General features: G+C 49.1%; 6 protein-coding genes across 6 annotated transcripts; 2 read left to right on the plus strand and 4 right to left on the minus strand.

Moving 5' to 3' along the window:
- Positions 1-5,782: 5,782 nt before the first annotated feature.
- On the plus strand, positions 5,783-8,956 carry BDW47DRAFT_7137 (grainyhead-like protein). Its single transcript, XM_024819673.1, has 5 exons — positions 5,783-6,181; positions 6,257-6,388; positions 6,556-7,077; positions 7,146-8,437; positions 8,490-8,956. The coding sequence occupies exons 1-5, from the start codon at positions 6,168-6,170 to the stop codon at positions 8,804-8,806; spliced, it is 2,277 nt and encodes a 758-aa protein (XP_024667179.1). The 5' UTR covers positions 5,783-6,167; the 3' UTR covers positions 8,807-8,956.
- Positions 8,957-12,284: 3,328 nt separating this feature from the next.
- Positions 12,285-13,371, minus strand: BDW47DRAFT_7159 (uncharacterized protein). The gene is made up of 3 exons (XM_024819679.1): positions 12,776-13,371; positions 12,537-12,707; positions 12,285-12,468 (listed from the first exon to the last, which is right to left on the minus strand). The coding sequence occupies exons 1-3, from the start codon at positions 12,987-12,989 to the stop codon at positions 12,410-12,412; spliced, it is 444 nt and encodes a 147-aa protein (XP_024667180.1). The 5' UTR covers positions 12,990-13,371; the 3' UTR covers positions 12,285-12,409.
- A 3,463-nt stretch (positions 13,372-16,834) lies between these two features.
- On the plus strand, positions 16,835-19,640 carry cdcA (phosphoprotein phosphatase CDC14). The gene is made up of 3 exons (XM_024814661.1): positions 16,835-17,266; positions 17,387-17,924; positions 17,979-19,640. The coding sequence occupies exons 1-3, from the start codon at positions 17,218-17,220 to the stop codon at positions 19,279-19,281; spliced, it is 1,890 nt and encodes a 629-aa protein (XP_024667181.1). The 5' UTR covers positions 16,835-17,217; the 3' UTR covers positions 19,282-19,640.
- Positions 19,641-20,809: 1,169 nt separating this feature from the next.
- On the minus strand, positions 20,810-22,479 carry BDW47DRAFT_114480 (Fig1 domain-containing protein). The gene is made up of 4 exons (XM_024814662.1): positions 21,824-22,479; positions 21,687-21,755; positions 21,311-21,638; positions 20,810-21,249 (listed from the first exon to the last, which is right to left on the minus strand). The coding sequence occupies exons 1-4, from the start codon at positions 21,852-21,854 to the stop codon at positions 20,874-20,876; spliced, it is 804 nt and encodes a 267-aa protein (XP_024667182.1). The 5' UTR covers positions 21,855-22,479; the 3' UTR covers positions 20,810-20,873.
- Positions 22,480-22,750: 271 nt separating this feature from the next.
- BDW47DRAFT_114482 (putative exonuclease) lies at positions 22,751-25,526 on the minus strand. Its single transcript, XM_024814663.1, has 3 exons — positions 25,273-25,526; positions 25,058-25,205; positions 22,751-25,003 (listed from the first exon to the last, which is right to left on the minus strand). Exons 1-3 carry the CDS (start codon positions 25,283-25,285, stop codon positions 22,963-22,965), a joined length of 2,202 nt encoding a protein of 733 aa, XP_024667183.1. The 5' UTR covers positions 25,286-25,526; the 3' UTR covers positions 22,751-22,962.
- Positions 25,527-25,741: 215 nt separating this feature from the next.
- On the minus strand, positions 25,742-26,624 carry BDW47DRAFT_114483 (translation machinery-associated protein 16). Its single transcript, XM_024814664.1, has 3 exons — positions 26,394-26,624; positions 26,241-26,325; positions 25,742-26,168 (listed from the first exon to the last, which is right to left on the minus strand). The coding sequence occupies exons 1-3, from the start codon at positions 26,560-26,562 to the stop codon at positions 25,886-25,888; spliced, it is 537 nt and encodes a 178-aa protein (XP_024667184.1). The 5' UTR covers positions 26,563-26,624; the 3' UTR covers positions 25,742-25,885.
- Positions 26,625-26,718: the final 94 nt, after the last annotated feature.

Here is a 26,718-nt window from a genome sequence, read left to right on the forward strand (position 1 = left end):
CACGGGAAGACGGGAGGAAACACGATGAATAATAAACACTCCAATCGGGGTATGAAACAAAAAGAAAAAGGCTCAAGCACGGGGGTATTATTATTGTCATTATTCATATTGAACAGATTTCATCATATGTGGAACTCGGGCTGGAGGTGATTCTTAGTAAGGTGGCGAACTGCAAGTTGTGGATGTGGATGTCGAAGGGGAAGATGGGAGAGCCAGAGCACGCGTGTAACAAACAGCTGGCGCAGGTAACTCACCGCAGGGGGACTGTGCGAGTAGCCGTGATTATTGGGGGAGAGGGGTGGGATCTTTAGATGACTGATGGTTACAGTAGGTCAGGAGTGTTGTATATCACATCACATCTTTACTGCTCTTGAATGTTGGCTTATAGCACCCCTGTAGGGATGGAGGTGCTAGTGGTAGCTAGGTGTTTGGGTGCTACCTACAACCTTCTACATGCGGAAATAGGCGTGTACTGCATTTGCGTGCTGTAACTTGTGGGGTAGATATGGATTGTAGTTCTGTAGATCTGATCCTCATTCGTATCTTTCTTTTTATGGGGTAACTCGGTAGTGTGCTGTTTTGTGTCAGATGGCTGTTTATTGTTAGGTACGGAAGGATGAGAGATATGGACCTCCCAATGATATAAAATGCAATAGATTAATCCCACGTCAGTCTGTGGAATTGTGGAATTCTGTACTGCATGAGTCGTGTCCAGCATGTACTACGGAGTATGTACCTTGTGCGCAACGATACCAAGGAACTGACTCAGCCCTGTGATGACAAAGAACCAAAAAAAGGAGAAAGAAAAAAAAAACGCCATTACGCCATAATGACATAACCCCTATGCCAACGATTGAAGCCGAGATTCTGGGCATCCGAAGATATTGATAGTCCTAAAAGCTTCCTACCTAGTCATCCACAATCCACACATCTCCCAAAGTAACATATCCCCAAAGCAAACCCCGTTAACAGTGGACCTTAAACATCTGGACCAAGCGAAGCTAAGCCACCCTCACGCCCGTGGGTATGGGGCCCCTATGGGCCCATGTCCATCAAACCTACTACACTCGACAAGTCAACATACTACAGGGCGAATAGCAGAGTAAACAGTGGACTAGACCCATTGTAATCGATCAATATTGGGGAAAGGACGACTATTTTTCCGGACCCTAAGCCGTGTGTCTGATTTGCGGGACTTTTTACCGGAGCCCGTGTCCGGCGTACCCAGTACGGAGTACCCAGCATAACCCCCCGTAGGTACCAGGTACTTGGGGCACACTTTATCGGTTATGGATTGGCGCGTGGCTGTTCTTGTCGGTCTAGCTACCCTCCAACCTCTGGCCTTTCCTGAGACAAAGTGACCCCCGTACCCGTGGACCAGGTACCTACCGCCCTATCAAGCCTCGAGGAATGTGTAACCTCAGTCCGCCACTTGATGGTCCCAGATTGCCTGATTTGGTGGTTAGGTTTGATTGCCTTAATATTTTTTTTTTTTTTTTTTTCTTTAGTAACGTAGTGTATTGCCGAGGTTGAAGCGACAGATGTTTTCTTGGCTTGGTGGCTTGACGCCGTCGACGTTATTTGTCCGCATATATTCTCCAGAATAGTTTATTCGCGGAGAATGTGACACGGAGTGGGTTGAGTAGTATGTTACATTCTACGTATTATTTGGGTGTCATACACCATGGTTACTGTTATTACAATTACACCTTCAAACATGACCTGTATGCAGAATATCGAAGCGAATATCAACTATGCTACTGAACCAGAGGGTGGGGGAAAAAAAAGAACCAATCCAGCAGTCACCCACCTGACCCTCTCACTTAAATGATAGCCTTGCGCTTCCCGGCACAACGAACGACGGAGGGGCGCAAGGGCCACAGGGGGTGCGGGTGGTGAGGATCGAGTGGCCGATATGACACCGGGTGCAGGACCCGATGGCCGCTCATTCGATGCCTGGAAGCCGCGCCCCCCTGCTCTTAATTAATCTGCATTGCTTGTGATCCTTTCATTCTGCAGCGGTGGACTAACCGCACTGCTTGGGGTTGCAGGGATGCTCGGAGCACTGATGTTTTTTGGTTTTAATGTGATGATTATCATCACGCCATTCTATTGTGGCTGGTTATCGATATATTGTGATTGGTGAGGCTTGTCCAACCAGAAATTCTAGTAGAATTATTCTGCTTGTAGATTGGACGGCGGTTCAGGCTAGGGTTTGATACTGTAGAGGTTAGTACAACATTATATTGGGTAAAGTATGTGTATTGTATGAAAGTGGCGAATGCGCTTGAAAACCCTGCAGGGTATAGTTCAGTACCCCGTATATTTCCCCCCCTCTTATCTTTCAACCACAAGGCAGAAAAATAACACAATCACCCGAGTCTCGACTCTCCCAAATACGCTTCTACTAACCACGAAGAAGAAAGACCCTTCTCCACGAAAATCCATCAGCGGGATTTGAACTACAAAACAAGCATAGAATTATCACCATCCATAACCGTGGTTCATCTCGTTCAATGAATGGGTATGTTTTAAGCCCGGGAAAGCCAGTCCACAGCCGATGCAGATGATGGAGCCCCCTTCCCCACCTGACCTTCCTTATTGAATAACGATGAATAGAATAGGACGGGGGCGGTGGACGACTATTGTATGGTGGCTTCGATAGTTCCTAATTCAGGTACTGGTCTCTGCCAATTTTTTTTTTTTTTTCTTTTTGCCAAGCCGGTTGTTTTGCTTCGCTACCGTTGTTGGGGAGGTCTATGCTGGGCTGGACTGTGGCTCACTTTGGCTGGATATGAGTATGGGAGTGATGTACTGGGTTTCACCGATGGAATCGATTCACTGTATAATAGGGGTTTTTTAGCGAGCTGTTTTGAGGCAGAGATTGGATATTGACAAGGGGGTTTTTGTTCAAGCACCTGGATACATATACATACTGACTCATGCTCTAACCAAAACGCATACATCACACGCAAGGAGAACCACCCCGCGTGGTGATAAGGCTGAGGTATAATCTAAATTGTTTTTGGCCAAGAAAGAAGAGGAAGGGGAACAAAAACGGCAATGTGACGCAAGGCCTGAGACGCACAGCGACGAGGTCAGTACTAAGATACTTTAGAGGTAGGTATCTAGGTTTTAGCTCAGGTCAGATCCAGCCCAGTGGATCGATTATTTGGGGGGCCTGTCAACGCCCGCCCCCTCGAAGCTTTGTCTGTTGTCGCGCCATAGCCATGCCGAGGCACGCTCGCCCGTTCAGCAGCTTCCTGGTTCTGAGGAAGAGAGAAAAGAACCTCACGGGGGGAGACTAGGACACCGGGTGAATCGAAAATCGACTTGCGACGAGCGATCCCGCCAATCTTCGCTACGATCTCGCATTTCGGTACATTGACAGATCGAGCCCCTTGCATATTTGATTATGTAGAACAGAGAGGTGTGATGTGCTGGCCGTATAATCCCAACTTTCTCATAGCCATGTTCGCTGTTAAGCGCCCATCTCTTTGCCCCATTGCGGTACTCAATTCGATGTAAATCAGCCGAAAGACCGGAGTCGAGATCCGGGCCACGGGGTTCGGTCCATGGGCGGAGAAGTAAACGGGTTCCATTGTTTGAAGGTGGCGTGTTGAGTTTTTCGGTCGTTGGCTCCTTAGAAAAGCAATGGACGTCTGGCCTGGCCAGATAATGGTGGCGTGTATCCATCGCCCAAGCCGTATTTGTACATCGGACGATAAGTCGGTTCTGGACTGATGAGACTCGCCACTAGAGCATGTTGTTCGTTCGTTCGTCCTTTCGCATGACGACATTCCATTGCATCTACCGTCCTACACCCCACCCTCCCATCCGATGATTGGCACACAGAAATCTAAGGTTCCAGGGCCCATACATCCAGACTCTGAACCTACTTAGAGTCTGCGTACCACAGTACAGTTTGGGGCTGTGCTTCAGGGAAACCAGCCCGCCAGTCGGATAATCAGCCACGTGATGGACCGAGGCGCTAAGCGGACCGTTTAAGGCCTGAGGTGTCAAAGTCCACCTTAGGTAAGAGAAGCTGGTAGATCGCTGACTTGTCATTGGCGGGCTATCGTTCCAGCAATGGTGCCGGTGGGCTGCGTGCCTCAGTCATCACTGCACTAGGCTTAATGAGTCTAAATACCTCCAGTCGGGTCCACATATGGGTATGATCCGACGCCTGGGTACCAGGGTACACGGGTACCTTGTATGGGCGGCTGTATTTTTTGATAAACGCTGGGATACCTTGGGGCTTGTAGAGATCAACGGCTTCGACTGCCTTTGGACATGGGTGGGATATATTATTTGGGGCGTATTATTTGGACATGGTATGTGGAGGACTTCGATCTGGATGAATGTTATCATGCGGAAGGAATCTCGTAGGAATTGGCTGGGGACTTTCTAATGCCAGTCGATCTGGATAGTAATATCACACTATTTTAGATGGTAGTACACGGAGTAATTGCGTAGAGCGTAATACATGTGGAGTTAGGTGGCTAGTGCTTGTTATTCCTTCCTAGATGGCAGGCATAAATTCATAAATGACAATTCCCATCCTATCCATCATACTATGTGATCACAACGCCTTAGGGTAAATCACCTGTCTCCTGTAACAAGTGAAGTACTCCCTAGATAGCGTAAATAGACTTGATTGATATCACAGGAAATTAAAAAATCAGGTAGAATTGATGTAGGAAGTAGATGGTTGATATAAGAGAGGTACGATCAATACATCAATACTGGTACGGGTACCAATGTATTTTTCATCTACTCACAATGCTATCAGACAGAGCTCTAGCTCCACCTCCAGACCCAAGGTATCATCACAGTCCAGCCCGATAATGATAACGAATAGACTCTTTCTGGAAGCCCATGCATAGTACTCGGGCTTTCTAGAACGGTAGATAAAATAAATAAATAATAAATAAATAGATAAAAAAAAATAATAATAAAATAATGTAAACAAATCAAAACCACCGTATTTAATAAAAGAAAATAAATTGAATAAACTGATTAAAGTTAATATAAATTAGAAAAAATAAAAAATAAAAAAATACAAAATACAAATAAAAAATTAAAAAGCATCCTTTCGGGTGATAGGATGGATAACAATGACATTTTTTTTCTCTCTTTACTATTTTCCCTCTCTACCTTTCTTTTCTTTCCCATTCTTTCCTTATTCTGATTCTTATTTCCCTTTTTTACCTGAATCATTGAATTAACTGTTTTTGCACGTCATAACCCCCCTCCTCCCCCCCATGTGGCCCCTTTCGCTTTCTCTTTCTATATTAATAACAGGACTATCACATTCTTCCTGGACAAAATTTCCGAGTAGAATATTCTTAATTATTGTTGGGACCGCTGTCTGCCTCGACCTTGCATTACCTTAACTTTCCACTGTCTTTTTTTTCTCCTCCACACCTCACCCTTTCCCCTCTCATATTCCAATATTATTGGGGGCTTCTCTCTCCATCGGGCTTCTCCCCCTCCCCTCCATCAGTCATCCATTCTCTCTAAACCACCGTTTCCCCCCCCCCCTCTTCCCTACTTACTCTTCAAGAATCGTCTGTGATTTTCCATCAACCAACCCGCCCCATACTTATCCATTCCTTATCCGCCTATTATCACTCTTATTTATTTATTAATTTTTTAATTTTTTTCAACGCCCTGAAAAACAGTTAAAAATTAAATAAATAAATACATCATTGATTTACTACATTGGACTTAAGAACCGAGTTCCCACTTCTATCTTGTTTTGTCTCGCATCGTACTCGATTATCTCAGCTACTGAAGTTCTCACCACCACATTCATTCGAAACTTTTCTCCCTCACAACCGCCACACCATCTGTTACCTGTTCAAGGTCATTTCTACCATTCGATCCTGAGAGACCAGTCTCATACGTGATTGTCCGCCTCTTGATAACGATTTGAGTGGGGCCATCTTGGTTATCTCGATCGCAACTTTCGTGACCTGAAAGCACGACGCGCTTGTCCATCCATTTCGATAAACGAACAATTCACGTCCTATCCAGAAACCTTATCGCTAGTTACTCATTGCCGGTCCGGATGTTTTGCAAATCTTCGACTTTCTCTACCTCTTAATTTCCCCCGTTTCTGACGGCGTCGCGAACACTGGGCACCTTTTTCCCACCGGAAGATAATGTTTCGCAACCGGTAAGTTGTCAAATTCCCTCCCCCGTTCCAAAGCATAGCTCAGGGTCTGACGGTTAGGGTTTCCTGTCAATATAGAAACAATACCCAGAAGCCAGACGATGAGCTCATCAATCGTTTCCAAAGGACATTCGCCGGCATCGTTCCGGGGTCAAGTAACAATGGCAGTCCCTACAACCAAAGTCCGGCGGGACCTATTACACCAGCAAGGTATCTTTCCTTTTTTTTTTTTTTGGACTATGATCATGTCCTTAGTTCATTCTTGTTTTATCTTCTGCAACCTTTTACCGATCTCCTTTGACTTTCGTCTTCGTTAAAGTTTTCTCGAACTAAACCTTGCTTGGATCACAGCGCTAATGTTTATCCACCTGTATCAGGCTCAGCATGGAGAGCACCATGAAATTCGACGAAAACACACCCCACGCTGCGCAGATGGCGCAGTCATTCATCGACCCGAATGCTCTGACGTTTATGAATCCTTTGCATCAAGCACATGGCTACTACACACCAAACTCGGGCGGGATCGGTGCGGCGTATCATAACCAAGCGGGTGACCTGCATACTCCCACCATGGGCCTGAGTATGATGACGCCTTTGTCTTTACCTCAGCAGATCGTCGGCGCACCCATCAACGCTGACGGAACCGGCATCCCCTTGAATCAATTTGATCAAAATTTCATGGCGCCTCAATTCCAGAACCAACATCCGTACGCGCCATCTCAACCGTCGTTCGCGCCCGCTGCATTCATGCACCGGGATTCCGGATATGATGGCATGGACGAGTCTGAGGAAATATCCTTAAATGATATGGATATGCAGAGGAATCTTTCTCCGCACATGGTCACCTCCTCGATGCAGGATGCAAGTTATGGATTAGAATCCCAGAACCCTGCTGAAAAGTAAGTCATGACTCAACAACCCCTTCATATATGCCTGTTCCGTGTGACAAGTTTTAACCAATCCCCAGGTTCCGCTACCATGTCACATTACGAGCTCCGACCGCTATGGTCAAGGACAAGAGCGAAATCCCCGTGTCATATCTCAACAAAGGCCAAGCCTACTCCGTTTTCGTTACCGATACAGCGCCGCCATCGGCGACTACGCAGCCAGTGAGATACCGTACTTTCATCCGCGTCTCTTTTCAAGAAGAAGAACAGAGGAAAAAGCCGGCTTCTTGCTGGCAACTGTGGAAAGAAGGCCGAGGAACCAACGAGGCGCATCAACGAGGCGGAAAGCTGCAGGCAGTGGAATATGTGGACCCAATCCAGGGGGGCTCTGAAGAATACAAGAACCGACAGATTCAAGTGGAGAGCTCCTCTTTCGATGGATTCTGTGTCACGTGGACCGCAAACCCGGCGATGGGATCATCGAACTGTGCGATCTCCGTCCGGTTCAATTTCCTTTCTACGGACTTTAGCCATTCCAAGGGCGTGAAGGGAATCCCAGTCAGGCTATGTGCTAAGACTGAAATGGTCCCCAACAATGTTGAATCGCCTTCCGAAAATCCCGCAGAGGTGTGCTATTGCCAAGTTAAGTTATTCCGGGACCATGGAGCCGAGCGAAAATTGTCGAACGATGTCTCCCACGTCAAGAAATCGATCGAAAAGCTGCGACAGCAAATTGCTCAGGCTGAAATGGGTGCCGGAAATTACGGCAAACGCAAGCGCGCCAATGCGCCGTTGACACTCAAGAATCCGGATTCTCGCCCCAACAAGATCACCAAGCACAAGCGAACATGGTCCATGAGTTCTCAGGATGGGTCCGAAAGAATGTCAATAGAAGATGACCTCCGTGTCAAACTGGCAGCGATGCAAGAGATGTTCACCTCTACCGCGCCTGTGAGCATCCTCGCACTGCGAGGTGACGACGAAGATGATCCGGACTTGTTCCCTGTTGAACTTCCCGAAGCGCGCAACTTTGCTAAGAAGGATGGTGTTAGCAAAGCTCAGTCCAATAGGGGTGGAACTCCATCCTCGTTCCAGGCCTTGTCTCCACCAACGAGCGCGATGTCGCTAAATTCGCCGGTCGCAGCCCTACAACGACCGTCGAGTGTGTTTTACGACTCTGGGTACGCGGGGAACGCGTCTTCGGAGAGTTCACGACCAGGCTCCGGGATCCATGGAGAACTGCCCCTCTTAAACCACCCAGTCAAGATACAGAAACCCGCCAGTGGAGAGACCAATGGTCCCATGGGTTACATCGAGGCAGTCGACATTGACCCGACGTACAGGCCGCCTGCGGAACAACGCCCTAAACCTAGTAAGTTTTGGGAATACCCTCACACGCATGGGCAAGGCTAACAGTTCTCTAGTTGCATGCTTCTATATTCGCTTCCCCCGAAATGACCAGGACGACTATTACCGCGCAGTATACTTGACCGAACGCACCGTCCGAGACCTCATCGAGAAGATCTCCAAGAAGCAGCAGACTCTTGATCCCCAGAGAATTGTCCGCGTTCTACGTATCAATCAGAATGGGCTAAAGATCAAGGTCGACGACGACGTCATCCGGGACCTTCCCGAAGGTCAAGACATGGTTGTTGAATTCTCCGAGACATGCCTTTTTGACAACTCGATCCCCAGCCCGGGGGGCCCAAACCCAGCGGTCGAGGTCAAGCTGAGCTACTAATCAATACCTGACTTTTTTTTTTTTCTTTTCTTTTCTTTTCTTTTTTGTTATTACATTATATTTTTTTTCTTACCTTGGGTGTCTTCATTTCAGTCTCATCATGTGCTTTTTTTCATCATTTGGAGCAGTGACTGTTTTGTTCTCCTGGGTGGTGTTCTGCTATTCAATCGGCGCCTGGTGCGTGGTGTGAGAGGTTCGGAAAAGAGTCCCCCTTTTTTTTTTTCTCTCATTCATCGGGAGTTCAGGTGTTACACTGCTTGGGACTTTGGTTGCGGGGATAATACACGAGTCTCCGTTCAATGATACCCTGTTGTTATATGCGTCTGTTTTGTTTTTTTTCTTTCTGTTCTTTTTTAGCATTCTGTTCTTCTTTTTGGGGGCTTCCTCCCCCTTTTACCTTTCTTTCTTTTTCCATTCTCCTTGTGCCATATCTCTACAATATTCTGGATATGGTATGGGGTGTTGAAGATACACGATCGACAGCTTCATTATTTTCTACCTGGAGGAGCTACTTGACGGATGAACGCACACGATATTAACATCCTACCCAACCCTCAAATTTGTGTCACATCCGAGAATACGATATTCCTTCTGCGACCCATTCGAAGCTGTTTTGGATTCATACGGTCCTGCCGTTACTAACTTACGGGGACTTTGTCCGCCGTGGGTGGTGTGGCAAGTACATTGTGCGTCAGGGACGCGTCTATTGGAGCGAGCGCTGGGGTAGTGTGATTGCATGCAAATAAAGTATAGGTTCATTATATACGATTCAGCCTTACCTTAGACAGACCTCCACTTTTGAGACGTAACCGTAGATAGCCGTCAAGGCCAGTCCATAATGCCGGGATGTGATCTGATCTTTGCGACAGATTACTTCATCCAATGCCTTAAGTTGCCCGTCCATTGTTGACTAGAAACAAACCGATATATACCTATGGCAATAGATAGTATAATACCCGACCGAGACCAAGCCGTGAGAACCTCTATACATACAAATCCCTCAAATATCTACCCACCTTACCCCTCCCCCTCCCCCTCCTCATTTCCCTCCTTCCCACCTACGTAGCCGTTGCCCCATCCCTGCCCAGCGTCAGCGGAAGGAAGGGGGCCAGACGCACTGCAGACAAGGTGGATCTGATCTGATATATTGCTTGGTACAGCAAGGTCCTTGCGTTGGGCATACTTGAGCTACTTCTTTCGGTCCACTGCGATCCTTATTTTTCAAGATGGTTGTTGTGTGATGTCAGTTGTGCAGATGACAGCAGATAGGTGGGTGGAAATAGACTACCTTAGGTAAGCTTCTTTTTGTTAGCTTCGACGAATGGGCTGGCTGTCCCTGTCCCTGTCCCTGTCCCTGTGGCGGGTGGAAATAGTAGTCATAACCTAACCTTAAATTCGTTCGTATTTGGTACTTTGGTAGATGTGTCTATTTTTTTTTTGGCACATACTTACCTTAGGTAGGTACCTACCAGTCTCAGGAACAAGGTAAAGCTCAGTTCACGGAATTTAGTCTTAAGATTAACATTGATATCTAGTATCTCAAGTAAAATGCCACCGCATATCCAGTATGTAACATTTCTGTAAAACAATATGTGCGTGCATATAGACAAAGACACAAAAAATACCATCCCACCCGTATCATACCCCCAGCGCGAAACCAAACAGGAATAGATCACATCGTACCCCCACCATTTGGGGGCCAACACGCCAACTCCAGCGTCACAATGACGTCATATATGCTCTGTTTCCTTGGAATGTGGATCCTTCAACGACGCTCTATCGCTGTTAGCTTGGTTCCCCACGCGGGTCGTCCCGGCTGTGGGGTCGGTATTGAATTGTGTTGTGTAATTACGTGGGTTGTTTTACGCCGTTAGATTACGTGCCGCGGAATATTTGGCTGGCTGTGAAGGTCGCAGGGGTTTCATGTCGGTTCTTTGTTTTTTTTTTTTTTTTCTATTTTCCACTTCGTGGCACTTGGGGGTGGTATCTGTTGGGAGATCTTGGGTATGGGTTTTATTGACCATTTATCTCTTGGAATTGATAGTCGAAGCATTATTGCAAGTGTTTCGTTTCCGAAGGTGTAGTCCATCTAGAGTAGATATAGAACTACCACCTCGACGACCTATATATCATCAGCCATATATTTGCCACACGAACGAGTACATCACTGCAGTAGTCCATCGCTTCTCACTTTAAGCTTATCTTGAAGCGATTTAGCTTGATCTGCCTTCTTACGATGGAACATACCCCGAATTACCATCGAACAAATTGAGATCCACCAGGATCCAAACGTCTTGCCACCTGGTTTTTTTTTTTCTTCTTCTCCCATCCTTCCAGAATCCTATTTTGGTGGATCTGGCTCGGGAGTGATTGGTTGGTCTTGAGACTAGGATTCCCTAATAGAACAAGGTACCTACCTAGTGTAGATATGCTGGGCGACAGGTTGTACGCACGATGTCCGTATTCCAGGATGTTGACGCTCACCCACTTTGGTGGAGAATACGCATTGTCTTCTATCTGGGAATATGACAGTTAGTGTTTATTCGGGCAGATTTGGGACGTGTGGCTTACTGTAGGGCGTAAATATAGTATACCTATCTATTGATTGAGATTTTTCGTGGGCTATTTGCCTGGACGTTTACCTCTTTTGATAGTATTTCTGACAGTAGACACATGCAACCTTGCAGTTCCACTGAAATTGGTAAAATTCAATCGGTGAAACCGATAAAAAAGAGTGACAGTATCGATGACGATCATGGGATGGATGTCGTGGTGGTAGAGGATATGGTTTGAAACCTGCAACCGTAGCAGACAGCCTAGGTAGAACTAGGAGGTACGGACATAGAATTTTAAATAGCCATGCGAACAAGGCCATGAACCATCTCTAATATTCGACAGGCCACGGTTTATTTTGCTTTTACCGCTCCTGCTGGTCAACCGGACACTTATCAGCTTCTTGGATACTATTAGAAGATGTGACAAAGGAACTATCACTCTTGCCATCAGGCACATACCTGGGGAATCACGGATGGAAGACAATCCAAGATGCGATGATATTAATGACTTGAATCCTCAAAAAAGGTTCCAAGGTTGAAGACGAGACTAAAATACGAATATTGTGCGAGGACTGCAAGTCACATGTTGACTGATTGCAGTCACTCCACAATACCAAGGACATATGAGTGCTCACCAGGAGTCCACAACTAGAACCAGAAATGCTAGATCTCAGACTGAAAATGCCAAATTAAACAATTATATTGCCAGCAAATACGATTTGAGCCCGTTCTAACTATATATATATGTAAATAAATCAAAACCCCAACTACACAGAAAGACAAATGAAGACTGCGTAGCTCGAAATATAAAACACGTCGAAATAGAAAAATTATAGACCGGAGGTAACTGTACACGAAGTCTCCCATTCCCCAAGATATCAAAGCCATGCCCGGCTTTAATATCTATATCAGAAATGAAGTTCCGAAACCATCGCAGCGTTGAGCGTCATATCCTGGCGAGAGTCGTTGTCTTCTCGATGTCGTGTGTGTATGAGGCTCCCCACGGCTTACATCACTCGGCCGGGAAGAAAACGGGTGAGATGCCCGTTTAGAGCAGGCCCAGGAGGCCCTGGACGTCGAGGAGGTCACCGACGAGAGGGACACCGGCTGGGGAAACATCTTAGTTAGACACTCTTGTGCTTTGTGTTTTTTTTTTCTGGATCGGAAATACTTACCGGTAGAGCCGGAGAGCTGGGAGAGGAGGTTGGTCAGACCCTCGACCTCCAGGGCGCTGTTCTCGGCCTTCTTGACGATGCCCTCGGCGAGCTGGGTGACCTGCTCGGTACCGTCGCGCTTGCTGACGGAGCCGGACAGGCCCTTGAGGGTGGTCTCAAGGTCGGAGAGTTCTGTGGAGACAAGCGGGTTAGATCTTAGACTGTGCCATTTCTAATACGATTAAAGGCATGCAACTTACCGCTCTTGAGGTTCTTGAGCTGGGTGTTCTGGGTGAGGTCACCGACCAGAGGCAGGCCACCGAGGAGGCCGCCCAGGAGGCCCTGGACGCCGGAGACCTTCTCGGTCACCACGTTGAGCTGCCCAACGGGAAGGGAGTCGAGCGAAGAAGGGATGGCAGCGGAGTAGGCAGTGCTGGCAACGGCCAGGGAAGCGAGGATTCCAGTGAACTTCATTTTGATGGTGGTTTGGTTGTTAAAGAAAGACTTTAAGTTTGAATAATGAATGAAAGGCTGCGAAGGCAAACAGAATAAGGAGTGACTGGAATGAGAGACTTGTGATTGATGGATGAAGAAGAGAAGAGCGATACAGAGCTGACCTGACTGGCCATTTTATAGTAAATGTCGACCCCGGACAGCCAGTCCCCTTTCCCCTGAATCTGAATCTCCTCACCTCTCGACTCCAATGGAGTCGACATCTGTAGATCAGGGGTATCAGCAATGGAACCCAAGGAGGAACGGTGACGTCTGAGCAGTTCAACCTCGTCGGCGTTGAGGGCAATAGGGATCAACGCGGGCGAAGTTGCCTCCCATATCGTTGTCTGGGGTCCAGGGCCACACTGATTGGATTACCGCACCCCAAATCAAAGGAAGCCCCCACTAGACACTATTGTTTCGAGGCCTAAGCTCCGGGAGTCTAGTGAATAAGCTTTCAATCCCGTTCGGAAGACCAATTGGAAACCACATGCCGGGGCCGCCCCACCGGTTAAGGCACTACCTTGGTGTTAGCTGCTCAGGGACAATTTCTCTCGAAGTCTCCAAGGACCCTTAATCAAACCTAACGGCATGTACTATACGCCGTAGGGGCTGGGGATAGGAAGAGCTCTGCCAATCAGGGCTTGCGTGCTGTTCACTTGGACAGGAGTGCTCCATCATCTCCAAGTCCTCCAGTTATTCCACAGCCCATCATTCACGTGGAGTGATAGTGTCTAGATCATCCCTCTAACCCTGGATAATGGCCTCAATAGTCTGGCAAAAAAAGACCCGCCTCCTGATTCTATAAAGCAGTCGAGAATCGGGAAAAATCACAGGGCGTTCACTAGACAGACGGGTCGGACCACACCAGTGATCATTTGGATGTACAGAGGGGATAAGGAAGGATTGAGAACACTTCTCCCCCGTTAGCATCGACGTCATATGCGACTTTTTAGGTTGAACCTTAAGTGCAATAGTGAGTTTAGTGCGCGGGATCGACATTGTTCGTGGTTACCGCCCTCCAACTCCCACGTTGTCGGGGAATTCTATCAGGAAATTTTCCCTATCGACGACTTTGGATGAACTTGAAAGAAAAGTGTTTCCGCTTCAAAATGAGATAGAAATGAGACAAAAGAGAGAAAAAAAAAAAAAGAAGACCTACGACTGCCATCTCTCTGGGCGGACTGAACCAGATGTGATGAGAACCCGTTAGGTCGAAAGTAACTCAGGCCCGTGTTCTTAGCATGTTCCCATCCCTGCTGATCGTCTATTATGCCCCCACCTTCCGTTCATCCTTAAAGAATCGGATTGGCAAATCGGTCCCGCCGGGTGATGGTCGCCCAACAAAAGATGTGGAACGGCCCATGACAATTGCCGTGGCGATCCTCTCGAATTGCGCCTTTTTTTCTCCACTGATAACCATGGCTGAAACTGGACATCAAGCGCCCCTCCCAAAGCTTCCGTGCGTTGTAGTCATACCAGCCAGATAGGGGTCATAGAGGGGTTTTTGGACAGTTATGAGGATTGGCCTCTACCTGGGTTATAATGTACATCCCCTTAAGTTAAATTTCCAGGTAATTCGTAATGGGTGAGCCATAAAATGATTATTGATTGGCGTGACCAAATCTGTTCTTGTAGATTTGCAGAGGAGGTATTTCCGAGGGAGGCACGCCTGCGAGAAATTGGCATACGGGGTAGGTTTAAACGATCGGGGGGGGATTACCAGGATCATCCTATACCAATCCCTGCCCTGCCCATGGCTCATGGCACTAGATGGACGTCTCATGGCACTAGACAAACAAGACAATGCCAAGGACACGGACTTTCACCGATGCTCTGGCAAAGTGCCTTGGACCGGCAAGGGCGGCAACAAACAGGTCTACCAACTTACCAAGCCATTAGCTCGGAGCGACCCATAGAAATTCCGGGATTTGTCCGCGGTCTCCTCCCGTTTGTACTGCTTGGCCTCCCATGATTCTTTTCTATCGCCAGAGATATAGAGAAGGTTGGAGTTGCCCGTGACTAGAGATCATAGGTTGCAGTTCCCTCCATGGTCCCTTAGATTCGTTTGGCCTTGCAAGGAGATGGCCATTTCACCACTCTAGCTTGGGTGTCATAGGGGCGCACAAGGTCCCTTGGTTGTGGAAAAGGGGGGTTGTGTCTGTTTGGAGAGATTTCTGCCCCACAAGTAACAGAAGAGAAGACATGAGAGATTCTGGAGACCGACAGGAAACCACGGAAATGACATGGCGGGGCGTGACCTGGGAGTCGCTGCCTTAGGACGAGAGCCTGACTTCTGCACACATTACCATGGTCTGCAATTGAACCCGTTGAATTCGACTACTTTCCTTCTCTTCTTGTTAGCAGTAAGAGAGAACCAAGTCCTTGCTTTCCATTGATTTGTGCCGATAGGCTCAAGATGCTTTCGAATACCTCTCTTTCTTTTCTGGGTAAAGTTGATTTATGTCTCGATTCGTCCATCCTCGACCTTGCATGTTGAGGAGGTATGCTACTGGTTGAAATCATGAGAACCCCTTTCGCAAACTCTGAAATGCCCTGGGACAGCTCACTTGTCCAATTGACCAGCGTAGATTGGGGAGTTTGACGATCGCTTCAATGCTTTGCTGGATCCTTGATGATGGAATGCCCAGGCAAACGGTCGGAGCAACTAACTCTCTGTGACCAACATGCTGGTGCAGAAGGCGTGAACCCATTTCTCTCATGATGTGCATCGCGTCCTGGACCACAGAGACGGTTGGTGGAATCAACTCAACATTCATATCCTCCAAAGGCAATGCGGAAACACAGCTTCACCGGAAAAGGCGACCAAGGCTGGTCCACCTCTGTAAAGGAAGGTTGTTGTAGAACTTAATTTCAACTTTAAGCACGAACAAAAGTGACCCCAACCAGTACGGCATTCCAAAGATGTCAGTGATGTTCATGGTGGAGCAAATCCTTTTTTTTCTATACATTTGAAGAACAAGGCCCTGAATATTAGGTTCATTCAGGTCTGGAACATGGTGTATATAATCAAGTCTTCCCTTATACCAAAGTCCATGGAACCTTCAAGCACGTCCAATGATATAACCCCCCAGATGGAGTGCGGTAAGGCTCAAGGAGCCTAAGGAGACCAACGAACGGTTGGCTCCTTCTGCCACAGGTGCACAACCTCGTCACATCTTCTTCTGTTGTCAATGGGCTTTAGTGTCCTCAAGGTCAGAAAATTGCCAAAGCTAGGCTAAGACTGAACGAGACGTTTAATATTCCAGCATTTAGACTTCAGAATGGGTTGGAACAGTCGAGATAATCTTGATTGAATGGATGTGCTGGTTATTTTGCGTACTCTTTGCGTGCAATGTATATATATAGTTGCCTATCCCTACCTACCATGAACGATTAGCGGCAACCAACATACAAACGATCAACCTACGGGACATCAGTTCCTGATGTTCCTGTAAGTCTGATACTTACCAAATTTGAAGACAAGGATAGGACAGGAATGTCAGCCTCATGGAAGCGACCGGATTGTTTTGTTTTGTTGTTTTGTCTCGATCATAACATTGCACCATGTGAATGACTCAGCAGCATGCACAAGGCAGACGCTGACATAAGCGAGTGGTGGTTGCCCGGGTGTGCCTGAGGCGTTTAGTTCGGCGCTAAACTCAATGCGGCCAGGGTTGTCCTGTCAACGGCGGGCACTAGTCCCGATCGGGCACATCACAACATAACAGCGGCCAGTTAGCGTGCATCGCAACTGGACCAAAACGGTCTCAACCCGCCTCGAGGTCTTTTCTCGTGCCTTTTTATCCCAGCATCCTTCACCTTTCCCTCCTTCCCCTCCCTTCGTTTCTTCTCCATTGCTCCACGGCGCATCTGCTCTCTCGGTCCACCATCTTTCCCCTTCCCCAGGCTTCATCGCGGGTATCTTTATTCAATTTGCCGTCGTGGATTGCCCCCCGTTATCATCATCATCACCACTACCACCGCCACCTGCTTGGGAGTATCAACAAATCAGGCCATGATCGTTTGAACCAGATCTATCACACTTATAGTATCTCTCAGCATTGCTGGGACCGTGCACATTCTACAAGAATTTACTGCGACTGCGCTGTGCAATAGCCAGAGCTTCGATCATCACTAGGCCCATTGTTTATTTTGATCTGTCGTGGTGAAATTTCATTGTCCGTGCCAGCGAATTTCCACCAGCAAAATGTCTGGGAACATCGGAGGATACGGACAGGTGATTGAGTATATCCAAGGTTCGTCTGATGCCATTTTCTCTTTCAACCGGGCTTGTGGCCTCGCGTGGAGGACAGGGGACCCGAGATCGATGCCCCGCGTGCGTGAACACTGTGACTGACAGCTTGGTGCTTCGCCAGACCGACTCTACCTCGCCTCCTATGATCATCCACCCGACTCTAGAACCCCCTTCCCATACCCCGCCGAACAGTCCAAGTCGCCAAGCAAGCGCTCTGCGCGAGCTGCCCCGGGCACTGCAGGTAGCAAGAGAAAAAGCCCCGTGTACTTCACGGTCGATGATACCCTCCTGTACAACGCCTTCCACGCGGACTTTGGCCCGCTCCACATTGGCCACCTTTACCGGTTTGCTGTTCATTTCCATGAGATCCTTGGTGATCGTGACAATGCCGACCGTCCGGTGGTGTTCTATTCTAAGACGGACGCACGAAGCCGATCCAACGCAGCATGCCTGGTTGCGTGCTACATGGTTCTCATTCAGTCCTGGCCACCGCATCTTGCTCTCGCCCCGATCGCGCAGGCGGATCCCCCTTATATGCCGTTCCGCGATGCCGGATACAGTCAAGCGGATTTTATCTTGACCATCCAAGACGTGGTTTACGGTGTATGGAAGGCGAAGGAGTACAACCTGTGCGGGCTGCGGGAGTTCAACCTTGAAGAGTATGCAGCACGAACCTTCCTGATGGCCAAGAGTGAGACTAACCGGCATTATAGATATGAGAGGTTCGAACGGGTAGACATGGGTGACTTCAACTGGGTCACACCTCACTTTTTGGCGTTCGCCTCTCCCCAACATGAGCCCATTGCGCCAGTCCCCGCCAACACCCCGGAGTACGACGCACTGCCCTCGACAATTTCCGAAGTTCTTGCCTCTAAGCTTCCGTTGCCCTTCAAAAACGTCCTGGCTCATTTTGCGTCCCGTGACGTGGGTTTGGTTGTACGGTTGAACTCTGAACTATACTCCCCCTCCTACTTCACCGCTATGGGCATCACGCATGTGGACATGATCTTTGAAGACGGCACCTGCCCTCCATTGCCACTGGTCCGCCGGTTCATTAAGATGGCCCACGACATGATCACGGGCAAGGACCGCGGAATTGCGGTTCACTGCAAAGCGGGCCTGGGCCGGACCGGCTGTTTGATCGGTGCCTATCTGATCTACCGATATGGGTTCGCGGCCACGGAGATCATCGCGTTTATGAGATTCATGCGCCCGGGCATGGTGGTTGGCCCACAGCAACACTGGCTGCACCTGAACCAGGGCTCTTTCCGGGAATGGTGGTTTGAGGATGCCATGAAGGAGAAGTTGTCCCAGATGCAGGCTGCTCCCATCACGCCGGGCAGGCCATCTGCCAAGCAACGGGCGAACCACGCCTCAGTTGCTACGCCTCCCAACAACAGCCACTCCAAGCGGTCTGCGCTGGGAGAAATCGACCATAATGAAGGCACTGGTGCGCAGTCGGACGAACATCTTCCTGCTCCTACCCCCGGACAACCTCGAAAGTCACACCGGAAAGATTCCCGCCATCACCCTTACTCCCGCACCACATCGGGAAGTCTGATGGTGGAGAAAGAAGCCGGCCGAAGCGGCGAGACCCCTGGTCATCGAAGCCACCGGCTGAGCAATGACAGCAGCGAGAGTGAAGAAGAAATCCAGCTCCGTTTGCTCGCGAAGCGCTCGTCCAAGTCCCCCATTGCCTCTCCCAACCAGCGGTCCACTAGCCAACGCTCCCCCGCCCAAAGGTCTCCCAGTCAGCGGTCCGTCAGCTACTCGGCTACCGTGACCGCCAGCTACATGCTGAACGACGATATCCACGAGGACCGGGAAAACTGGGTGGAGGGTGCCTACGCCGCCCCGAAAACCCCAGTGAGCGCCAAGACCGGCGGTGGTGCCATCCCCATGAGCAAGGTTCGATCCAGCCCGCGGCGAACCGCAGAAGCTCGCAGTGACTCCAGAGGGGTTCGCAAAGCCAGTGGCCGGATCGGCAGCTCGGGGAGCCCCACCCGGGTGAAATGAGACTGGACTTCTCGCCTCCGCTGTCTCTCTTTCTCCTTTTTCTTTCTCCTTTCTTTTTTTTTGGGGAACTGGCAATATATCCTTCTTGTGTTTACATCTTATTTTGTCCCCGTAATTTTCATTTTCCTCAGCATGTTGCGCTTGCTGGGCCATGACACCCACCTGCCACCACCGGGTTATTGTTTCTAGGTGTTCCGGGTTTCGGTGTTCAGTTGGGCTGGGGTTTGTTGTTAATGATTGTTTTCGGCGTCTGGTTCCACTTTTGATGTTGATTGATGTCGAATGGCTTAGAAGCTAGCATTGAGTTCACTGGGCTGTAGTGGCCCGGGAGAGATCCGTCTTACTCTTGTTAATGTGCCCACGTATATGAACTATGTCGACATGACAACCTTGGTAGATGACCTGACGTAAAAGGACTGCAGTTCGACCAGTAATTAGAGCCACGGAGCCCTCGTTCGGGAGCCCTGAAATAAGAGGACGTCCTTTGATATCCTGCTTAAAGAGGGATTAGATACATCACGAAGGCACTTCCCCTGCGGTAGCCCATTCATCGACCCTAAGAGAACAATCCTATCCAGACATTATACTAGGCGCCCGGTAATGGATTGAATCCAGCCTTGGAAGAAGCCATGTTACGTTACCAGAAAAGCAAGTGTCTGAATAAATCTTCTACTGCGTTATTTCTCTGCGGAGATGGACTTGGCCCGCTTCGTGATGTGTCTTTTGAGTTTCGCTCTTAGGAGATACTATAGGTAGGCATGTTGGGTGTTCCTTGGTTGCTTCCATGCTTTGCTTACTTGCTATTTGCTTAGATTGCTTGTGTTGCGTGTCATACTAGGTAGTTACCTGGTTACCTACCCACTCACTACTCACTACTCCACGCTTTGTATCTACATGGTACGTACTCTTTCTTCTATGGAGGGTTGTTGATGTCTAGACAGACGGATATAACTACTACGTATGTTACACCACGGACTGCAACAATCATGCAGGTACGCGTGGACAGTGCTTACGGCTCGATGGATTCGTAATTGACCTATATTGCTATTTATGGCGAACCACCAAGGAACTACGGAGTAAATCAAACCAAACCAAATGAAACCAATTGATCATTTCACAAGTCTTTTCATTCATTCCCGTCTAGTCAGTCTATTACGACCAATTTATAATCTACGGGATATGTCCAGTCTGCAATATCTACTTGTCACCAAAAAAAAAAAAGAAAATGGAGAAAAACATAGAAATCGTTTTTATACATGACAGAAACTCATAACCATCCGTAAACCATGAACATTGCGGGAATAAAATGCGGAAGAAGGAGGAATGTACAATTTGAGGTGGTGGAGAAGATTGATAGACATGAGAGGGCTGAGTACTTGTGTCTTCTTGCCTTGCTCAATAGGTATTTGCGTGTCATTCGTAGAGGTTGTGTTTGGGGGTTGTCGTATTATTCGTTGTCGTTCGTAGGGGGTCGTAGCGTCGGGGGTAAAGTAAGGTAAGATCGAAAGTCATCCAGAAACGTAAAGAGAAACAAAGAAATGTCGTGACATGAAAAAAAAAAAAAAAATGCAAAGAGGACAAAAAACCGCTGATCACTCCTCATCTGTCAACTGTCTGAGCATGCTCAAACTGAGGATCATCACTAGTAACCCTATGGTCACTATTACCATGAGAGCGAACCCGAACCAACCGAGAACCATTGCTGATGAGCCGACGCCACTCTTGACGCTGCCGTTGCCCATGTCTTGCGCGATCGTGCTGGCTGCCACCGACGCCGTGTGCTGCCACAGGACCGAGACCAGCACAAACACGGAGGCCACGAAGATCAGCGCCAATGCGACCTGGGATACGGGACGCGAAGGAAAGGGCTTGACTTCCTTTTCGGATCCTTCCGAATCTACTTCGTGCCAACCGGGGAATGTGGCCAGAAGGATGAAGCAGAAGAATGCGAGGATAACAGCAACGATTCTGGGAGGAAAAAAGAGGTTAGCGTAATCCAGCCGAATCCGAGGAGAGCATAGTGTCTTACAGGAGGTACGGGAAGACCACCGCATCTTTGAATGTTGCTGCCACCCAGATCAGATTCAGTGGATCCTGGTCCACTGTAACAATCTCTGCTAACGCCGTTGCGTTCGAGTTGCAAATGTAGGATCCGCCATCGGGCTGGACACAGATGCCAAAGTAGCCCACGCGAACCTCCATTTCCGCACCCCCCACGATGTTCGAAGTGGCGGTTACTACCCCAGGATCCACTTGGGCCGGGTTGAAGAGAGGCTGATACTTCTCATAGTACATGGAGATGAGGAAAATGCTAGGAATCTGCGGGGAGGATGAGGAGCACCCGGCCAATAGTAAAGCTGCGACAGTCAGCGGCATTCCGACGAACGGAACAGGGCACAACTTACAGAGAAGGATGATAGACACTGCAATGATAATCATAAGAACGTGATGATAACCAATCATTGGAATGAGCCCTGTAATGCTGTCAGTTTCTTGCGACCATCCACCTCCTACTACTTCGGCAGGCTTATAGATATCTTACGGGTAAACCCGGCACCAAATTTGAACGCCATGATGGGCGATCTGAGCTCTGCTTGCTTCCGTCACGTAGTCACACTTGGCTCACTTCTCGGGGCCCCGAGAAGGAGTGTTGGGGCGTCGATATCGTATTCGTCCCACCGATGCGGTGCTAGTAGTCAAGCCACGTGCAATTCCTGGGATGAATTGATCCGGCGAGATGGAGTCCACTCGAGTCCACTGATACCCACTCCGTCGACGTGCTTGAAACTCAGGAACGCTGAAGGGAGGTATGCGACAATGGTTTAAATTGGAATGAAGGGCGACACGACCAATGGGACCGATATGAGGAAGACGTAAGGAATGCTGGTCCCCTGTGTCGCACGAGGATAGCACGACCTGGAAGAGTTGCGGATGTGGTTAGAGATCTGGATCACAGTCCCTCGTGGGTAATCCACAGTATGGGGTTCAGATGCAGAGAATGCGAGCGAAGGCCAAGGACAGGTTCAGGGAGTGTATAGGGAAAGAGGGGAGAGAGAGGGGGGGAGGGAAGGGAAGGGGAGCGTAGCTAGAGATTTGCGTCCTTTCTTTTCCTGCCTCCTGATTCCACAACGAGTGAAGCGCACAGAACAATCCGGTGGCTGGGAGAGAGAGAGAGAGTACTGAGGGAAGGCGATGATATGGAGACGATGGAATGAAGATCATCGCAAATGGAGGAGGCTGGGCCAACACGCTTTGTTTACACCGACCGTTCCCCGGTAACCAGACTTACACCGCCTGCCCCACTGGGTCCGCTCTACTGATCTCGCCCGGGCCGCCCGCTCGATCTGCCCCACCCGAGGTACCCACTAGTGCCTAAGATTATCCCAGCCTCCTTCACGTTGCTGCCATGACGATACCCATTATGCCTGATGATATTTATATGCTAGTATGTAGTGTATCCATACGAACAGTTGGCTCCATGTCGCCACACAATGCGTCCAAAATAGTGTATACAATGATATGCCGGCTCCCAATATGAATATGGCTCCTACCATGCCACATGTCAAGAACCGATGCCCAATTCCACAATAACAAAAACAGAGACAGGAAAATATACCAACGCCGAGACAGCTGGAGTTGCCCAGCATCCAGTGCCTAGTAATGCATCGGGGAAACCTGGAGCTATTTGCTCGTAAAGGAGAAGCGCTTCAGATCAAAAGCAATTGGTTCCCGTTCGCCGCCGTCATCCTCGTCAGGTTCATCCTCACTGTCTGGAATGATCATGTCCTCACTTCCTTGGCTCTGGACAGGCTGGTCCACGGTTTTGCTGGAAGTGAGGGGTGTATCCGCCGCACGAGGTGGCAAGCTGTTTAGAGAGTGTGATCGAGCGAGAGCATTGTGACCCAGGCGCTGTAGCGGGGTGAGCCGAGGGGATGGTCCGGACCCTCCAGCGGCAGGCCCTCGAGGACCTGTAGGGGTCATGCTTCGCGGGCCTGGTGTGTGACTATCCTTGCGCTTGCTGGCCCTGTCCGAGCCCTGTTTCCCACGAGGCTGAAAGGTATACTTGGATAGCAACGAAGAGTTTTGCTTCTCCACATGATAATCCAGTACTTGATGAAAAAGCTTGGGGTTGCTGTCAATGCTTACGGATTCCTTGGGCGGGATGACAGTGTCTTGCTGTTCGCCGGGCGTCTCCGCCGCGTCTTCCTGTTCCTCCAGGGCCTTCGAATCTTGTAGATTTCCTGGGCTTTGACTATTGAATTTCTCAGGGTCGCTGGACGGGGCTCCCTTTGATTCAATCGAAGCCTGAGATGGGTCCGGAATCTGGGACATGATGTCTTCAGCCATGTCATCGGCAAACACATCCAGCGTAGATTTTCTTGCTTTCTTCGTTCGAGTGACTTTCTGCCCACTGGGACTGACTTCGTCCCCAAAGAATCGGCTGCGCGAACCGACTCGATCAGTCTGGGCTTTATCTTCAGTTTCGGAGCAAAGTCGCTGTCGCTTTACAGACTGCAAGGATGTTGCCTGGGAGGTCTGGGCCAAGAAATTGTTCCGCTCGACACTTCGCACAAGGGGGCTGGACACACGGCGAGATTGTGCCATGGATGGAGCGGACCGGGGGACACCCAGGCCAGTCGACGCAGGAGTACTGTCCCAGGAACTGTTCGCATGGCGTTGCAGAAGCCGTTGCTGGCTTGGGGACGGAGACATAGTATTGGGATCTAACTCAGCCAGGGGCGTGCGCTTTGGGGTGAAGAATGAACTGATGGGCTTATTCGGTTTCAGTTCGGCCGATGATCCCAGCGTCTGCCGGCGATTGACGCCCATAGCCAGCTTGCGTTCAGCCAGCTTGCTTGGCAAGAGTGTCTTGAGGACAAGAGGCTCTTTGGTCGTGGGATGCAATTCGCCAGAAGAGACCCCTCTTGCGATCTCGGGGTCCATATCAGCTCCAATGTACGGCAGTTCGTCCAGATTGATATTGTCGGCAGGTGCGGTTAGTGTGACTAGCTTCGCAGCATTCGGACAGAAGACTCGCTGGTACAGGAAGGTTAGCTCAGCCTGCCTGAAGTTCTGGAGATAATCCGTCGGAACATGATATTGGCTTTCGAATTGGAGCGCACGCAGCGCCTTTTCCACGTTCTTGTATTTGCGAATGCTTCGGTAGGCAGTCTTCAGACCGAGCTTTGGGATATTGGCCAAGTAATCGCACCCGCTGAGGATACACATCCGTCGGAAGTCGGCATCCGTCCATCCTATCAGGCTAATCTCTCGGCACGCAGTGAAGTCGGCCCGGTTAATCTCGATACAATCCCCGTGCTGGTCCAGTTTGGATAGCAGTCTTCTTGCGCCAAACACAAGCATATCGGAGTCTTCCGATATGATACCACTAATTACCCCCTGGCGTTCAAGATAGACGAGTTGAGCATCCGCCTCATACGGCGCCACAACGTACTGGACGTTCAACTTCTTGAGCTCCTCGATCAATTGACGGGCCATCAACGGAGTCACATCCACCGCCTTCTGGAGTTCTTGGTAGGCTTCCGCGATCCGTCCCTTCCTTTGAAGCTCCAGCCCTAGAGCCTTACTCTGCTGACGTCTCTGTTGACGATCACACTCGGTGCCAGCCTTGCTAGGCAAGTCATCCCCATCGAAAACGAGATACGGGATCACGCCGAAGTAAAGCAACATGCGAACTCGGTTGAGGACGAAGTCAATGTGCCTGAATGGTAGTCAGTAAATCGCCCACATTTCTATGTCCTCCCGAGTCACCGACTTTGTTGTAGGCTTATCAAGGACGAGGTCGACCGCGCAAGCGACCGTGCCGCGATGTAGCCATCCGTACGCATCCACCCCAAGAGCTTGCCCGCTAAACTTCTTCAGATGGCAGGGCTTCTGGATCGATTTGAGAAGGCCATGTAGTCCTGGTAATGACAATTGAAACAATCAGTAGACGTCATCAACAGTCACGCGTGGAGACAACCTATTTACCTTTGATGCCCATGATTGCCCTGGCACCTTGGCAAGGGCAGAATATCCTCGACAATAATTCACACGGACATGAGTGGATGGGGTCCAGGGGCCGACTGCTTTGAGGATCGGTTGGAAAGGGGTAGAGCTGACTGGACCCCGGGACGACCGACGACCTGAGGTGGCAACGAGACTGGAATGCTTGACTGGTGAGTCGAGGCCTGGTTGATTTACCCCCAGTAATGATCAAGACGCGACGCGATGGGAGAACCTCCGTTGTGATTGGCTGATCTCGACCATCAGGGCGGTGACTGCGCCAGACAGGCATCTTTGTCTTCACCGCCTCAGTTCTGCCCGCCAAACCAGACAAAGAGAAAGAATTTACATTTATCTTTACGAACGAGTTTTGCTTGATTACAGCAAGAGTCCTTACGTTGCAGAGAATCACTGGAGAAAGTGACTGGTATTGGCGAAATAGCTGAGGAAATAACACAATACCAATATTTATACGCCTAGTATGTAAGGTAGCCATCATAAACGCCATTACTTCATGAATCTGATAGGAAGAATGCGACACATGCTGTGGTAGAGCAGATTTGGGAACAGACGACCGCGGTCAAAGAAGACAGTCGGTTTATGACATCCCCCCCGGTGGAAACGCCGATGGTTGCTTATTTCCGTCCTTGGTGAGCCGAATGAATTTCATGGCGCTGAGGGCGGACCAATCTCCATTCCACGAGGCAAGAGCCTTGACCCCATCCACATGGCTTAAATCGGGCAGCCAGAACCCCGTTTGGAATTCTTTGTTCTCGACATCGGTCCGCTGCAAGAGCGCCTCTTCGCGCCGGGTGGGGGGTCGGCCTTTCCGTCGTTCGCTTTGTAGTTGCTCGATTTCAGGAACACTGCGATTGATATATCTAAAAGACGGAACATGATTAGAATGAGACCACACATCTATCAAATCGAGAGATCCGTGGCTAGGCACAAACCTGACGGCTAGGTCCTTCATATCGTTATCTGAAAAGGCACCGGCTTCGGCGGGGACGATTTCATGGAAATATTTAATGCGGTCCACTGGAAATTTGTCAGAGAACTCGTTTCCTACTGCATGACCAGACTTGTCGATAAGGTGCGATGCGTACTGTATGACTGTCTGCCCCGCGCCATAGTCGCATGTACTCGCGACACTCGATCGTCTCGCGCATTGGCCCGGCGCAATCTCTTCGCATCTCTGCTGTTCTCATGGAGTGCTCCAATAGAGCCTCGCTTTTTAGAGATATGTTTGTGGACTTTGTTTAATGCCACCGGCATCGTGAATAAAATTATAGTGATGTAGATGTTTGTATGCAAGAATATAAAAAAAAAAAAAAAAAACAATGGAGATTGACCGGACAAGTTGATGCGATCGCAGTAATCTATTTTCCGTCTCTTTTCCTCACTTTTCTCTTTTAGGATTTTTTCCTGTTC

Source organism: Aspergillus candidus (assembly GCF_002847045.1).
Source record: "Aspergillus candidus strain CBS 102.13 unplaced genomic scaffold BDW47scaffold_107, whole genome shotgun sequence".
NCBI classification, from domain to species: domain Eukaryota; kingdom Fungi; phylum Ascomycota; class Eurotiomycetes; order Eurotiales; family Aspergillaceae; genus Aspergillus; species Aspergillus candidus.